Source organism: Canis lupus, chromosome 22 (genome assembly GCF_003254725.2).
Source record: "Canis lupus dingo isolate Sandy chromosome 22, ASM325472v2, whole genome shotgun sequence".
NCBI classification, from domain to species: Eukaryota; Metazoa; Chordata; class Mammalia; order Carnivora; family Canidae; genus Canis; species Canis lupus.
In genome coordinates, this window is record NC_064264.1 from 58,710,757 (window position 1) to 58,727,765 (window position 17,009).

At 42.8% G+C, this 17,009-nt stretch overlaps 2 protein-coding genes across 3 annotated transcripts in view; one reads left to right on the forward strand and one right to left on the reverse strand.

Annotated features, from left to right (window-relative positions):
• Positions 1-17,009, forward strand: part of COL4A2 (collagen type IV alpha 2 chain) — a 538,879-nt gene that overhangs the window by 304,045 nt on the left and 217,825 nt on the right. The gene's annotated exons all lie outside the window — the stretch shown is intronic.
• The window catches only part of COL4A1 (collagen type IV alpha 1 chain), a 141,652-nt gene that overhangs the window by 75,062 nt on the left and 49,581 nt on the right, over positions 1-17,009 (reverse strand). For both annotated transcript variants that reach the window (XM_049099369.1, XM_049099368.1), the window contains exon 2: positions 3,360-3,419. In XM_049099369.1, coding sequence (XP_048955326.1) covers positions 3,360-3,419 — 60 coding nt within the window. The remainder of the gene's footprint in view (positions 1-3,359; positions 3,420-17,009) is intronic.

Consider the following 17,009-nt stretch of genomic DNA (forward strand, 5'->3'; position numbering starts at 1 on the left):
AAAGAAGAGCTGAACTTTTGGCTATTTCTGCATAAACAAGCATTCAAAACGCTAATCAGTTTAAACAGATAACATTCCCCCACTGCTGAGGTCTCTGGAAGAAAACTAAGCCATTGTGTACAAACCCAGATTAATGACCTAAGACAAAACACCTGAAGACATGAGTGCCGCCACGAAAGTGGGAAAACCACCAATTCTGCCAAACCCCAAAGTCTTATGAAAGCCTCATGAATTCAGCTGTTGAAGTCACAGCAAGATACCCACTGTTCAATCGATAGCTACGGGATTATGACACGACCACAGATCTGCTGCATTAACACTACTTATGGGATTTGGAGAATATAAGACATTCTGCCAATTAATGACATCTCCATGGAAGACAGCACTTAGCCAAAAAAGATTTGGCAATTGATACTGGACACATTCCAATGTCCGTCAGTGGATTCCAAATAGCCAATCTGAGAAAGGGTCCCTCAAGGAGATGTGGAAAAGATGGGTCTTAGAAACCACAATTTCCACATCTCTAAGGCTGCTGACACTCTGTCCTACTTAGGTAACTTCTCTCTGTCTGAGTTATGTGGCTTCTGTTATCCTACTTTTAAAAAGAGGTCAAAATTCATTTAACTTGTAGACATTTGAGAACAGCAAAATAACTCCTAGGAGAATTGAAGACTTCCAGCAGGAGCTCGAAAGCAGGCCCTTGACTTGAACCATCAGGTTTATGTTCTGTGATTCTAAACCCTTGGTTCATTTTGCATTTACACCTGATTAGCATGCCCAGGACTCACTCTGAGAATGGGTGGCAGTTAAGAAGGACCAATTTATCTCACTGATGTGCTGGCCAAGAATAAATGTCTCTGTTGTCTGACCTTCGCATGAGACGGGGGTGCCCTGCGTCTGAAATCCCAGCTCAGCCGTGCTCCAGTATCTCAGGCCAATACACTGATTATTTTAACATCGATTCCAAGACAATTAGTGGAAGTTTAAAATGTCCTCTTTCCATGAGGGGAAAGGACTTCTTCCTTGGTCATACATGCTATGCAAACCATGGGACCTGAAATATTTCTGCCCAAGAGGAGAGGCCAGATCTTCAATTTTTGTTGAAAGGACATAATACTAAACATTTGGCTATTCCCCTAGATTTCAAGAGGCCCTCTGAATTCATTTGACCACTACAGTCTTCTAAAACACAAATTCAGAATGGTTTAACCTACAACTAGCAGGCAGTTTATTTTAAATAGTCTTTCTGTCAAAATAACATAAAAAATCCAAAGTGGGTGGAGACTGAGTGCTGAGGGAGCAAGGGTCAGCTAGTGGAAAGGTCACAGAGGCCCTGGATTCCGGATGTCTGATCCACTTGCTAGGAAATTTGGAGGCTTAGTAAAGGAGAGAGTAGAATTCTACTCTGTCCACCCAACCCTAACAGGAGTGCTGGGGCTTTCTAATTTCAAAGCTCAGGTGGGTTGGTCACACTGCCAGGCTGGCCTGAGCCCTCATCACAAGGAGGGAGCACAATCTAATGGCAAGTCTTCACCCTCAACACCTCTTCCCCTAAACCTTCCAGCACCCAAGTGGGAGGCTGGCCCTACTGCATGTCTCCTTGTCAAGATAAACACAGACCTGGACTCCCCTGAGCATACCCTCAATGCTCAATTTTGACAAGAAATGTTTCAAGACCCTTTCCCTGTGGGGTTGGGTGTAGATGCTGTCCATGACTTAGACATGGCCCTGCCTCTTCTAATGATGTTTAATGAACTTTGAACTAAAGTGGTGGTTCACTAGCTATCCTCAAGTCATGGAAAACTCAGCCAAAAAAACCTGGAAAGCTTCACCTAGATAAATCTACCTGGTTACATATTAATAGGTGGAATTTTGGTAAAAATGAAAATAAATCAGGCTAGAGAGTATATGTACAGAATAGGAAATCTGAAAAACCAGACCCATGGGAGTGTGCCACCAGGGTCTGCAGCTGCTGGATGGGGCAAGGGGGGGTAGGAGGGAATCCTGAAAGTCTTTGGAATGGACCCTGTTCTCGTTGAGAATGAGCACAACTGCCAGCCTTCCAACCCCTAATGCTTTAAGTTACAAGAAAAACACAACAATGTTGATACAGCCCTTCAATTCCCATTTGTTAACACAGGAAAGTTCTACTTTTTATAGTTTTAAGAATCTCTTTGTTAGTTCAGTGTGCCTATGTGTATAATTCAAGTTAGACCAAAAAGAAAAAAAAAAAAGATTCTTTGTTATGAACATACTTGCCTCTACCATAAAATAACACTTATGAAAGCACACTGGAACTAGCCAGAAAAATGCACAGAATATGAAGGTGAATTACAGTTGATATGGTTGATAATGAAAGCTATAAATATATTTTCACATACTGCATTTATTCCAAAACTATCCAGGTAATACTGATGTCACCAACTATGAGCATATCTTTTTAAAAAATAATGTTGGTACTTTAGCAAGTGGCTAAAAAGAAGCAAAACCATTTTCTGTACAAAATTGCTGGTTTCAAGAGTGTGAGTCTGATGCAGTAAGCCTCCAGCAGGCCATGAGCAAGAGAAGGGGCATCCTGGCCAGCTGACACCCTCTGTGCCTGGAGACCAGGGCTCTCCCCTGCCTCCCCCTGCCTCAGGCCCCCACCTGTCACAAGCTGTCTGGCCATTCCTCTCACTGTCACACCTAGTTTCCAGGGCCACCCCAGGCAATTTCAAGATTCTTCACTGTCCCTGGGGAAAACCAGGCAGGCACCCTCTCTCACAACAACTAAAATGCACAGATCGACGCCCTCCAGAGAAAATGATTTATCCAGATCTGTGATTCTCAAATGGGAGGGAGGAGCACTTACTTAGAAAAAAAATATTTTAATTTTACATTTGGGGAACAATAAATATTTACTGTTTTTGTAAGTAAATCTGGACAAATGTGTTATAAATTAAAAATTGGTTAACTATACTAATTTGAATAAAGGCCCTCAGGTGCCATAGAAGCTTTCTCTTTTTTTGAGAAAAATGCTAAGTTTTGTCTTTATACATGGGTTCAAAAGAATACTAATGGCCCAGCAGATTTTCTGCCAATAAACCCTTCCTTTCTTGAGTGGAAAATGGAAATAACTCGAATCCCTTTTTCTACATTAATTGCTGCTAATTATCAGAGTCTTTGGGGAACTGCTATTGAGATTTCATAGACACCATGTTCAGCCTGATTTTGCTTTATTCTGGGGAAATTATTAAAATAGTAATAAGGCTTTAACACAAATTGCTGATTATTTGGTTAGGTTTAATATAGTTTTTAATGACTTCCATATTGGTGGCAATCCAAAATGAACTGTTATGACTTAAGCTTTGGCCACTTACCTTCTGTCCTTTCACTCCATGGCAGTCACACTTCCCACATCCAGAGCCAGCACAACCACCCTGGAAGGAAGAGAAAATGTCTTTAAATAGAAGAACTCTTGCAAATTGAGGTCACTTTTGAATTGAAATGATTTTAGCATCTTCACCTATTTATGGGAAACGTCCTACCCCGTTATTTTGAGCATGACCTTAAAACATGAGATCTGGATTTGCTCTAACGGGGTTATCACATACCTCTCTTGCCCTAAGAAATGAAACAGCAAGCCTGGAGTAGAGAAAATTGAAGCATTACTTGGTCCACAAAGTGAAGGCTATCATGTTTACTTTTTGAAATTGCCTCCCCAGGGATGATTTTAACTGGACATCACCCATATTTGCAAACCTATGTTTGTGACTTAGGAATTTTCAAATTCATTCTATGAGGCCAGCATCACCCTGATACCAAAACCACATAAAGACATCTCAAAAAAAAGAGAGAGAGAGAGAGAGAGAGAGAGAGAGAGAACTATAGACCAACATCCATAATGAACATGGATGCAAAAATCTCAACAAAATATAGCTGACACGTTGTGTTTCGGCGACAGACAGACAGGCAGACAGAAAAATCTCAACAAAATATTAGCACACCAAATCCAACAATACATTTTTAAAAAAATCATTCACCACAATCAGTGGGATTTGTTCTTAGGATGAGAGGGTGGTTTAATACTCGCAAATCAATCCACATGATATATCACATCAACAAGAGAAAAGATGAAAACCATATGATCATTTCAACAGCTGCAGAAAAGCATTTGACAAAGTACAACATCCATTCATGATAAAAACTCTGCACAGTAGATCTAGAGGGACCATACCTCAACATAATAAATACCATATATGGAAAACCCAGAGCCAATATCATATTCAATAGGAAACAACTGAGAGCTTTACCCCCACGGTCAGGAAGAAGACAAAGATGTCCACTCTCACCACTTTTATTAAACATGCTACCAAAATCCCTACCCACAACAATCAGACAATGTAAAGAAATAAAAACATCCAAATTGCTAAGGAAGAAATAAAACTCTATTTGCAGATGACGTGATACTATATATAGGAAATCTTAAAGACTCCACCAAAAAACTACTAGAACCAATAAATGAATTCAGTGAAGTCCCAGGATACAAAAATCAATTTATAGAAATCTGTTGAATTCCTATACACCAATAATGAAGCAGCAGAAGAAAAACTAAGAAAACAATCTCACTTAAAATTATACTAAAAACAATACTGTATCTCTGAATAAGCTTAACCAAAGAGGTGAAAGATCTATACTCCGAAAACTGTAAACACTGAAGAAAGAGGGGGGGAACCACTAATGAAAGAAATTCAAAATGACACAAGAAATGGAAAGACATGCTCATGGATTGGAAAAACAAATACTGTTAAAATACCCACACTACCCAAAGCAAACTATACATTCAATGCAATCCCTATCAAAATACCAGCAGCATTTTTCACAGAACCAGAACAAACAATTCTAAAATTTAGATGTAGCTAACAAAAGACCACAAATAACCAAAGCAATATTGAAAAACAAAACAAAACAAAACAAAAAAGAAACTAGGGACGCCTTGGTGGCTCAGCGGTTAAGTGTCTACCTTTGGCTCAGGGCATGATCCTGGAGTCCCAGGATCGAGTCCCACATCGGGCTCCCTGCATGAAGCCTGCTTCTCCCTCTGCCTATGTCTCTGCCCCCCCCCCTCTCTGTCTCTGTGTCTATCATGAATAAATAAATAAAATCTTTTTTAAAAAAAAAGAAAGAAAAACCAACTGGAGGTATCACAATTCCAGACTTCAAGTTATATTACAAAGCAGTAGTAATCAAAACAGTATGGTATAGAAATAGACACATAGGCCAATGGAATAGAATAGAAAGCCTAGAAATAAACCCACAATTATATGGTCAATTATTCTTTGACAAAGGAGAAATGAATATATAATGGGAAAAAGTCTATTTAACAAATGATGTTGGGAAAACTGGACAGCCAAATGCAAAAGAATGAAACTAGACCACACTTTCCTACACCATACACAAAAATAAACTCAAAATGGATTAAGGACCTAAAGGTGAGACCTAGGATTTTCCATCAAAATCCTAGAGAAGAACACAGGCAACACCCTTTTTGAACTCGGCCACAGTAATTTCTTGCAAGATACATCCACAAAGGCAAAAGAAACAAAAGCAAAAATGAACTATTGGGACTTCATCAAGATAAGAAGCTTTTGCACAGCAAAGGATACAGTCAACAAAACTCAAAGACAACCTACAGAATGGGAGAAGATATTTGCAAATGACATATCAGATAAAGGCTAGTTTCCAAGATCTATAAAGAACTTCTTAAACTCAACACCAAAGAAACAAACAATCCAATCATGAAATGGGCAAAAGACATGAAGAGAAATCTCACAGAGGAAGACATAGACATGGCCAACATGCACATGAGAAAATGCTCTGCATCACTTGCCATCAGGGAAATACAAATCAAAACCACAATAAGATACCACCTCACACCAGTGAGAATGGGGAAAATTAACAAGGCAGGAAACAACAAATGTTGGAGAGGATGCGGAGAAAAGGGAACCCTCTTACACTGTTGGTGGGAATGTGAACTGGTGCAGCCACTCTGGAAAACTGTGTGGAGGTTCCTCAAACAGTTAAAAATATACCTGCCCTACGACCCAGCAATTGCACTGTTGGGGATCTACCCCAAAGATACAAATGCAATGAAACGCCGGGACACCTGCACCCCGATGTTTCTAGCAGCAATGGCCACGATAGCCAAACTGTGGAAGGAGCCTCGGTGTCCAACGAAAGATGAATGGATAAAGAAGATGTGGTCTATGTATACAATGGAATATTACTCAGCTATTAGAAATGACAAATACCCACCATTTGCTTCAACGTGGATGGAACTGGAGGGTATTATGCTGAGTGAAGTAAGTCAGTCGGAGAAGGACAAACATTATATGTTCTCATTCATTTGGGGAATATAAATAATAGTGAAAAGGAATATAAGGGAAGGGGGAAGAAATGTGTGGGAAATATCAGAAAGGGAGACAGAACGTAAAGACTGCTAACTCTGGGAAACGAACTAGGGGTGGTAGAAGGGGAGGAGGGCGGGGGGTGGGAGTGAATGAGTGACGGGCACTGGGGGTTATTCTGTATGTTAGTAAATTGAACACCAATAATAAAAAAAAAAATGCCAAAAATAAAAAATAAAAAAAAAATAAAGGTGAGACCTGAAACCATAAAAATCCTAGTAGAGAGCACAGGCAGACAGTTCTCTGACATTGATCATAGCAACATCTTTCTAGATATGTTTCCTTAAGCAAGTGAAACAAAAGCAAAAATAAACTACTGGAACTTAATGAAAATAAAAAACTTCTGCACAATGGAGGAAACAGTCAATAAAACTAAAAGGCAGTCTACCGAATGGGAGAAGATATTTGCAAATGACATTTCCGATAAAGGGTCAGTATCCAAAATATATAAAGAACTGATACAACTCAACACCCAAAAAACAAATAACCCAATTAAAAAATGGATGGAAGACATGAACAGAAAGACTTCCAGATGGCCAAAGACATATGAAAAGATGCTCAGTACCACTTATCATCAGGGAAAGACAAATCAAAACAATAATGAGATATCACTTCACACCTGTCAGAATGGCTAAAATCAAAACACAAGAAACAAAAGACGTTGAGAAGATGTGGAGAAAAAGTAACCTTCACGCACTGTTGGCAGGGTGCCAACTTTAGAAGACAGTATGGAGGGTCCTCAGAAAGTTAAAATAGAACTAACCCTATAACCAACCAATCGCACTTCTGGGTATTTATCCAAAAGAATACAAAAACTCTAATTCAAAAGGATACACACTCCTGTTTGCATCATTATTTACAATAGCCAAACTATGGAAGCAGCCTGAGTGTCACTGATAGATAATGGATAAAGAAGACGTGGTATATACATACAATGGAATAGTACTTAGACATTAAAAAGAATGAAATCTTGTCATTTGGAACAACATAGAAGGAACTAGGAAGCATAATGTTAAGTGAAATAAGTCAGTCAGAGAAAGACAAATACCATATGATTTCATTCATATGTGGAATTTAAGAAACAAAACAAACAAGCAAAGGAAAAAAAGGCGAGAGACAACCCAAAAAACAGACTCTCAACTATAGAGAACACACTGATGGTCACCGAGGGAAGGTGGGTGGGGGGGGTGGGGACTTAGAATTGCATTTATCATTATGAAGAAAATAAAGAAAATAAATCAAGTAGCATCCTGTAAAAAAAAATCTGGAGAGGAAGGAAACTAATGTGTTCAAAAGCCCACCAAAAAAAAAAAAAAAAAACAAAAGCCCACCAGTCGTTACAATCACCTACCATGTTGTTTGATCAGCTATCATTTTAAGGTAAGTGTTACCATCCCCATTTTACAGACTCAAATCTGACTTTGGAGGTTCAATATAATATGCTAAGACAAGGTTGAAACCAACTTCAACATAACATGCCAAGACAAGGTTGACACCAACTTCCATTATGTAAAACTGCCAACACGTTAAAAGATAAAAGTATGATGGTGCCTACCTACATTTGCAATTTTCTTAGTCAAACCCAAACTTTAAACCAAGATAGACACAGGTGTTGTAGACAGAATCTAAGGACATGTGACAAGAAAAAGTTTAGTTAATAAGCTTTATTAGAGGCTGTGTCTTAGGTCTAGGATGAAATGTGTATTTAAATTCTGCTTCAAGTGTAAGAGCTTCTCAAACATAAGACAATACTATGAATAGTACTGTGATCATGTGAAGTCTATTTTTTTAAACAATATACTCAAGGCTTTGCCCCGTTGCCATGGAGATCCTCTGCCTAAAACAACTGCATCTGGAGATATTTATTTCATAAAGTGAAATCTGAACTAGCACCTCCAAGACAGTAAGCTGTTATTAATTTTATATTTTGGAAATGGGGACAATTGACAACAGTCCAAACAGGCTCCAGAGATAATGGGTCTGCTTCTTTCTTTGGCTCACATTTGGGGCAACTTTCAGCATGCAATCTCACAACCTCCTAACATTCTAAATGAAGCCATGTGCACAGTTTTGCTTCACGACCTGGGTTTTGGTGACCACTCAGAATCTTCCAATGAGAGGAGGTCAAAATCTTAAGCCTGTGCTCCAGAAGGTTCAGCCAAAACGCCCACAGCCAAGAACTCAGAGACCCATGAGACATGTCCCACAGTATCACCACCTCCTGCCTCAGCCCCACCTTAGGGCTGCCTGCGCCCCACCCCGGGTTCCCACAAGGGTGGGTGCCACACCTCTATGGCGACACCTGTCCCATGCTCCTCACAGCCAATACTTGTACACCCCACACACACACCTGGGACCCTGAGAGCACTTGGGGCCAGCCCAGAGTCACAACCAGGCTTGATATGGACCGTATTTCCTCTGACACAGCAGAAGCTATAAGACTTGCATTGGGAAATAAAGTAGAGCACTGATGAAACAATGATTCATCCTCAACTGTGAAGATATACGGGAACTTTAGAGTTGTTCAACCATTAATAAATGGGCATCTCAGAATGGAGGAAACAGAGCAGAGGCTACCCGGCCACTGGTGGTCTGCTGCTGGGGGCACTGGCAGCCGTTTCACCAACCTTAAATAACAGGTGTACACAACAATCCAGGAACACGGGTAGGTAGCTCCCAACAGATGACTGCCTCACTAACAGCACCGTGGATAAACACTCCAGAGAGGAGACCATGTGCCGGCTGTGGGCCTGGCCAGGGAAGTTGGGGAGGGGGTGGCTCCCAGTGCTGCTGGGTGGGCCCCCAGACCAGGGAATCCCAGCAGGAGAGGCGTCTCAGTCACTGGGCATCCAGGTGAGCCTTCCCACACCGACCCAGCCCACAGCTCTCCTCCTGCTCCTGAGCCAGGCTTAGGAACATGCCTCTGCTCTTTAAACTCTTCTAAACCCCATCCCACTCCTACAGATGCCAAAAGAAAAACTCAACCAGGCTAAGACTCATTTATCTGGTAGGAAAGAGACTAATTTATTTATCTGGTGGCCCACTATTTGGCCACCTATCACCAGGCTTAGTTGGCCAAAACCCAAGAACAGCCTGAAGCAGGATGGGCTTTTCTACTTTACAGGTCAATACGGTTTCTTCAGAGTAAGCATAGTATCACCTAACTGAAGCTCAAAATGGCTATTTGGTGATTCTGGGTTTTCTCTTCTAAAATGCTGATAAAATCTCAGAAGCTTATCTCCATTCAATTTGAGGGAAGTTATAAAAATGAATTTCCTGGAACTGTTCCCTTAAGCTCTCAGCAAATGGTTTCATTGCAAGGGACACCAGATAAGAGGTTACAGGGCCACGGCTGTCGATGCTGGGGTCAAGTTGCTTCTTGTGCCTTTGCTACAGAAACACACCCTGTGTGTTTCCATAACCGATAGCCAGTTTTATCTTGGGCAAGGCTGCAGGTCATGGTAAACTTTCAGAGTAATCTGAGACGAGAAATAAAGGACCAGAGCCTTTATTATAGGAATAAAAGATCCTCATCCTGCCCCCCACCAGCTTATACTGTACCTCAAGCAAAATTAAAAAAAAAAAAAATCTCAGACAAAAAGACATTCATGGCTCCTTATCTGTTTTATTTTTGTGGGAAATTTTATTAGCAATTCTGGCTCTAAAAGACAATTCCAAAGAATTGATGATTCTAATAACTCCTAAATTATGGTCAGCTTTTCAGAACTCAGAGCATTTTTAGACTATGATTTTCGTTTCACATTCTGGGTGGCCCAGCATTTTACGTAAATGGCCCTATAAAAAAATTAATTTTTAGACTAACAAAAATCATAAGATGCATGTTTACTTTGCTAAAAAGATCTCTTTTGCTTTAAAAGTTTCTATTTATTTAAGTAATCTCTAAACCCAACATGAGACTTGAACTCACGACCCCGAAATCAAGGGTCACATGTTCCTCCAACTGAGCCAGCCTGGAGCCCTAAAATCTATTTTAAAGTATTTAAACTATTCTGGTCCTTAGCATTGCTGTCATATAATGGCCCATGCTGGATATCACCCTGGTACACAGAAGTATTTTGGTTGTGATTCAAGGGTACACTGTTAAAAAGAATAAGGATCCCTTTTCAAGCAGGTAGAATGCACGATCTTGAAATAGCTAATTAAACTAAGAGCCTTATGTTATGCACATGTCAACTCTCTGCCATGAATTACTAAGTGTAAAAGGCAAATGAACTATATCAGATTCAAAATTTAATTGGTGACCTCACGTGTTAAAGACCATGTCACGAATCCCAAGATTTCCTGAGGAATTACATTTTGCGTCTGGACCTCTCAGCAAAATCAAAAGATGTGCAGGGCCTCATAGACTCAAGCAGCTCCCTACTGGCCACACATCTAAGGGAGTTTACAAGGGCTGCTCACTTTTCCCAGCATCTGGAACATATTGGGCCCCAACAACTAGTGCCCATCCAGCTGTTCCAGATTCTAGAACGGGAAGAATTTGTACATTGTGTGAATTGCTCATACTTCGTTTTCCTGCCTTTTCCCTCACTGGAGTGCAAGCATCAAGTCAATTAGCTCCAAGTTCCCAAAGCAAAGTCTGTGCTTTCTTCCCGAGCAGAACATTCTTAAACCAAAAGGTCCTGGCTGAGGAAGCTGGTCAAAAAGACATCCTGCACTTTGAAAATGGGTATGTGGCTGAAGACCCCAAAGGTCAGAAAGTTGTGAGGCTTGGTCTCTCTTGTAGAAGTGGGCTATCCATGGTCAACACTAGAGAGGTCACCCAGATCATAGGGAGAAGAGAGCCCCAGACAGCTCTCGGGCGGCACAGACATCACATCTATATCCCCAACGGTGAAGAACAACCTAACAAAAACCATGTCACTCTTGACAGTCGTTCCTGCCTCTTCCCAGCAGACCCTACAGCCAATAACCTACCACGAGCATATAAGACGCTACCTCCAACAGAAGCAGAACAGAGAAAGATACCTTAGCTCTCAGTGAAGAGGCACATGCCCACACACAACTTCTATAGCCACTTTAAATGAAAACTAATAATACAATTTGAAAGGAATGCATAAAGTACAACAAAGTGACCCCTAAAACAAATATCTTTTCTAGTCTGTTGGGAGTCTCTTTTTAGGACGTGATGAAATAATTAATTTTATAGACATTTTCTTCCATGCCCCAATTAGAGATTTCCAGAGAGTGAAACCATCAGCATGAATGCTATAAAGTATATTAAGCTCTAAAAATTCCCAAAGATTGATGATATGCAGAACTAGTGCCAAAGAAGGAAGAGGAATGATAGAGGTCAGGGACTGTAGCTTGAAATGAAGCCTATTTCCGGTCTTCCTCTGATCTTCAGACCAACAGGGAGCTCTTCTCAACACTAAAGTGAGCTCCATGGGGGAATGCAGGAAGGGGGAAGGCTCGCTAATTCTGTTTAGAGAGCCCTTTTTACTTATCCAAAGGATGCCAAGCGTGGTGTTACTCTGCGTGCGTGTGCATGCGTGGGTGTACAAGAGGGTGTGGGTGTGTGGGAGTGAGAGAGACAGAGATAGAGACAGAGCACAAGCCCATACAGACGCTCTGTTATGCTAATTTGCTAACAGCGACATATCTTCTCTAGAAAGGCATATTTGGAATGAGTTTAACAGTGAAGTCCACAATTTTCTGACATTTTTCCTGCTTCTGATGGAAGGTAGACCTTTAACATCACTGCTTTAACAATTTTTATGTGTTTCACATCCCACCAAATAGGGACATGTGGAGATCTGCCAAGTCTAAATAGCTTATCTTTCAAATTCCTTTGTACATTCCCCATGCTGTGCAAAATGTCAAAATAGTTTTCTGGTGATCTTACCATCCCAATTTTCTTCCTGGTTGTAGGACTTCTTCAGGGAATCTTTGGAATAATTATTCAACTAAAGAAATATGTGGAGACAAAGGAATGTGTTTTGGTACTTGGGTAGAAATTACAAAGGCATGGAAACTAAAAGTGGAGCTTCAGGTGTGCTTCCCCCCATGGGTCTGCCAAGTGGGACAGACGCTGGACAACCACTGGGGAGCAACTTGGGAGCTGAGCATACACACATGGCTTTCCTGGCCAATTCCACACCTGCTGTGTGCCCCACAGGTGTGTGTGTGTGTGCATGTGCATCACAGGGACATCATGGGAGACACCCTCGTGCACTGTCACCACTGAGACCATTCTATTTAAACACCGTGTTTCCGTATCACAGGCCACAAGAATTTGATCTCTCCAATTCTATTGTTTTTCATTTTATTTTATTACCTGAGAAGTGTTGATGTGGTAAATCAAAGATAACCACCCAAAGAAAAGCACCATCCATGATGTCACATTCTTTCTGGATGTTAAAACATCAAAAAGAGGGGCACCTGGGGGGCTCAGTTGGTGAAGCATCTGCCTTAGGCTCAGGTCATGATCCCAGGGTCCTGGGATCGAGCCCAATGTCAGGATCCCTGCACAGTGGGGAGTCTGCTTCTCCCTCTGTGCTCTTTCTCTCTCTCTCAAATACATAAAATCATTTTAAAGGTTTAAAAAGCTGTAGTAGAAAGAATATTGACTTGGAGTCTTAGGAAAATATTTTTTAAAACATCATAAAGAAATACAGAATATGATTAATATTAAAGTTTCCTAACTTCCATCCTGTTCGTGATTTTAACTGGTACATGCTATTTTTGGTAATTCTTATTTTAAATGTGTGCTTACTGCCCTGAGGTTCTGCAAAATGGCTCTCCACACCTCCACACCCCATTGCCCGGAGAGGACCGCCCTGAAAGAGGATCTTAAAACCTAAAGCTGAAAAGCACCCATTGTCTGGTCCCACTGCACTGACTCCAAGAACAGGTGTCATTATCCAGGGTGAAAGAAGCCAGAAGGGTGGCATTGACTAATAAGGGGGTGGGAGAGAAGTTTCTGGGTACCGGTCTCTGCTTGACAACAGGGGTGGTTACATGGATGGGTGGTTCCATCTGCAAAGACTCACTAAGCTGTGAACTTACCAATTTTGCACTTTGTTGTACCCCAAGAAAATTAAAATAAAATAAAATAAAATAAAATAAAATAAAATAAAATAAAATAAATAAATAAAATAAAATAAAATAAAATAAAATAAAATAAAGCATCTTCAAGAAGGTTCCTAGCAGCACTACACACAGTGGCCCAAATGGCACACAGAGGAACAGACAGATCCACAACGGTGCATTCACAGAGCGGAGCCCTCTGCACACTTTGAGTAAAGGCGGCCACAACGTGGTTGAGTCTCACACACACAATACTGACTGAGCAAACCAAAGCCAGCCACAGCAGACCAAGCTGGGTGACTCTGTTTATGCAAAGCTGAAAACTGTTGATTGGCTACCCTTGGGGGCTGTTTTTGAGGGGAAAAGGGTTCAGGGGGCAGGCGGTCCAGGCTTCTGCTTGGTTGGTGCGTTCTGTTTGTGCAAGATGCACTGAACTGTGTCCCTATAGTTTTACACATTTCTTCAATAAAATGTACCCCCCAGTAAGTGTGCAGTGAATTTAAAAATTATTAGCAAAACAGAGAGCAAAATAGAGGCCAGATGTTACAATACAAATAATAACTTCTTAAAAGCTTACATTTGTGCAGCATTTTTGAACTTCCTAAACTACGCTTGGCATTATGGGTGTAAGGATGATTAATCTCCAAGGAAGGAGCCTACCATCCATGGGCTTTCGCCTGAGTTTGCTTTATATTAATATTATCATTGTCTTATATTGATAAATGTTAGAGATGTGAAACTAATTCTTCACCTTTAATCCAATGGAAAGGAGAATTGAGCTAAATAAAATAACATTTCTGTTCCATTCAGTCATGGAAAACATGGAAACCAAATATCCTTACTACTCTCTGGACTTAAAAAAATATTTCTGTTCTCATTTGAAAACAACCACAAGTGTTGATACATTCTTGGCAAGAAAACAAATTAGCATGAAACCTTTGAGAAACTGGGCACATGAGCATCTCTGACTAAGTGCGGTCTGTGGGCGGCAGGGCCAGAGCCTGCGGGCCTGCAGGGGGCTCCCCGCAAACCACATGTGCCCAGGAAATGAGGGTGTCTGTCCCAGGGCCCGCCCGCCTGGCAGCATGGTCTCCTTGCACCCACTGCCTAATTTGGGTGGACTCATTTTCATGACTCTTCTGCCCTTTCCCCCCACTCGGTGGGGGCGGACGTTCAATGTCCCTGCCCTGGGGAACGGAATGGGCCAGAGGGAACGGCCGAGGCCACCACTTCACCTCCAGGTCACTGTCTTGTCCAGCTGCAAGCAGATGTGACTATAATTAGCTGCCCCGTGACAGTGGCTCAGATGTCTCTATGTGAAATGAGTTGGTGGGCCGCATGGGTGGAGTGAGGCTGGAGGGGACCATGGGGAGGCCAGGGGCTCCCCTCGTGCTGCCCACTTCCTGTCTGATGCACGAGTGCTGGGGAGTCGATCTGGGCATGTGTCCAACCCCGGGGCCCTCCCATTGAGTCGCTCCCCAAATGTTCTTCCAGAGTAAGAAGCTGGCCTGGGAGAAGGCGTGGACTCAGGGGCTCTTTATCCCCAGATGAAACACATTTCCCAATTTCAGAGGGGAAACCTTCCACAATAAAATCCTTGGCCTCCACAAGTTCCCGGAACCCTCTGCGCATGGCGCGTCCCACCTGCCACCGCAGCCTCTCCTTCCCCTCTGGGGGCCCCTCCACACCCAGCCGCCTCCTCGGATGCTCCTCAGTGCCACAAGCAGAGATGCTTTTCCAGCCACTCTTTAAAGAACAGCATATTTTCGCCAGCCAGGCAGGAAGAAAAAAAAAAGTTGGTCTATTTTCTCCAACTTTGGAAAAATGTGCAAGCCTCTTTTGGGTTGGACTCCACAAAGCAATCTGGTTATTTTTGTTTTTCGTCTTTCCTCTCTCTATGGCTCCAAAGTACAACCCAACCCAGACTTTACTGCTTCCACATCCCTGTCTGGCCACAGCCTGTCAGATATCTGCCTTCATTTCTGCCTTCTGCACCCCAGGACTTGCCCACACGGCAGGGAGTCGGCAGGAGTGGAAGCAGCCCCATGTGGGCCTGAGCCATCCACTCATTCACACTTGGTCTGAGTGGTACCCTGAGTGATTTATCTTCTGCCCGGTGGGTGATGGTAGGTGCGCACCTGCTGTGCACCTGATGCAGGCCAGGCGTGCCCCTGATGCAAAGAGTGCAGTGTTGAGCATGTGAGCCAGCAGGAGGAGCAAGTGAGAGGTCACAAGGTAATGCCTCCTACAACAGAAGTGAGCAGTGTCCCACAGACGCAGAGGAGGGAGCCCTGCGCCCTGTCCAAGTACCCAGGGATCTGCAGAGCAGGTCCGATGGATGCTGGCCTGCTGGGGGAAGGCGGGACATGGGGAGGAAGTGTTACTGTAAAGAAGGAGACAGACGCAAAATGAAGCAGAGCAAAGAGGCGCTCAGCCAGGGGTGTGGGACGAGCACCGAACCACAGAAGAGAGCACCAGTCGTCAGGACAAAGCCAAGAGAACACATTGCAAAAGGAAGTTACAGAGGAGATGTACTCTCCTAGGAAGAAAGCAGAATGAGGGAGAGCTGTCATGGGACACTGGTCAGGAGGCAGGCACATGTGCCAGGTGGGAAGGTGACAAGTGAGACTGCACACTCCTGAGGCTGGTAGGGAGCCAGATCTTGAGGTCTTGGCCACGTAGCCTGAGCCTAAGTAGATGACTCCCTGCAGAACCACGGTCTCTTGTTTCTAGCTTTTTTTTAAGATTTTAGTTATTTATTCATGAGAGACACAGAGAGGCAGGGATGTAGAGGGAGAAGCAGGCTCCCTGCAGGAGCCCGATGCGGGACTCGATCCCAGGACCCCTGGATCACAACCTGAACCAAAGGTAGACACTCAACCGCTGAGCCACCCAGGCGTCCCCTGTTCCTAACTTCTGTGTTCAGTCCTATACGCCAGTAACTCTGACACCAATCCGTGAATCTCTAATTGCTCTTCAAGTGAGAACACATTTCCTGGAAGACATAAATTCTGTCAACTGGCTGTAACCGGTCTTCTTTATTAATCCCTGGTCATAAACACAATGTAGCTTAATCTACTGTACGTGCAGGCTCAGAGCTTCACTTAATTCAGAAGCGTGTTCTAAAGTTGAAGTGCTGTGTGCTTTCTGAGAACCCCTGGACCATGCTGCTGCCTGTCTCTCACGCTCACCCTGAATCTGAATCCCAGGTTCACATCGTTTCCTCCACGCCTTGTGTCACCATGTAGGCAACATCACATTAACACATTACCTTCCAACTACTGTGGCAACAGCACCACCCCTCTCTGCAGGAGGATGGATGGACGGCTGAGGTGAGAGGAGCAGCTCCAGCTGCGGCCACTCCCGCCCTCACCCCCTGCACCTGCCCCAGCACCTTCCCGGCACTACAGCTTCAGAAAAATGCGTAACCGGCTCTACACTTGAAATCAGAAGAACGCTTAGTGAACTTAGGAAACTTTTCCTTTCATGACCCAGAAAAGGCACTCGCCTACC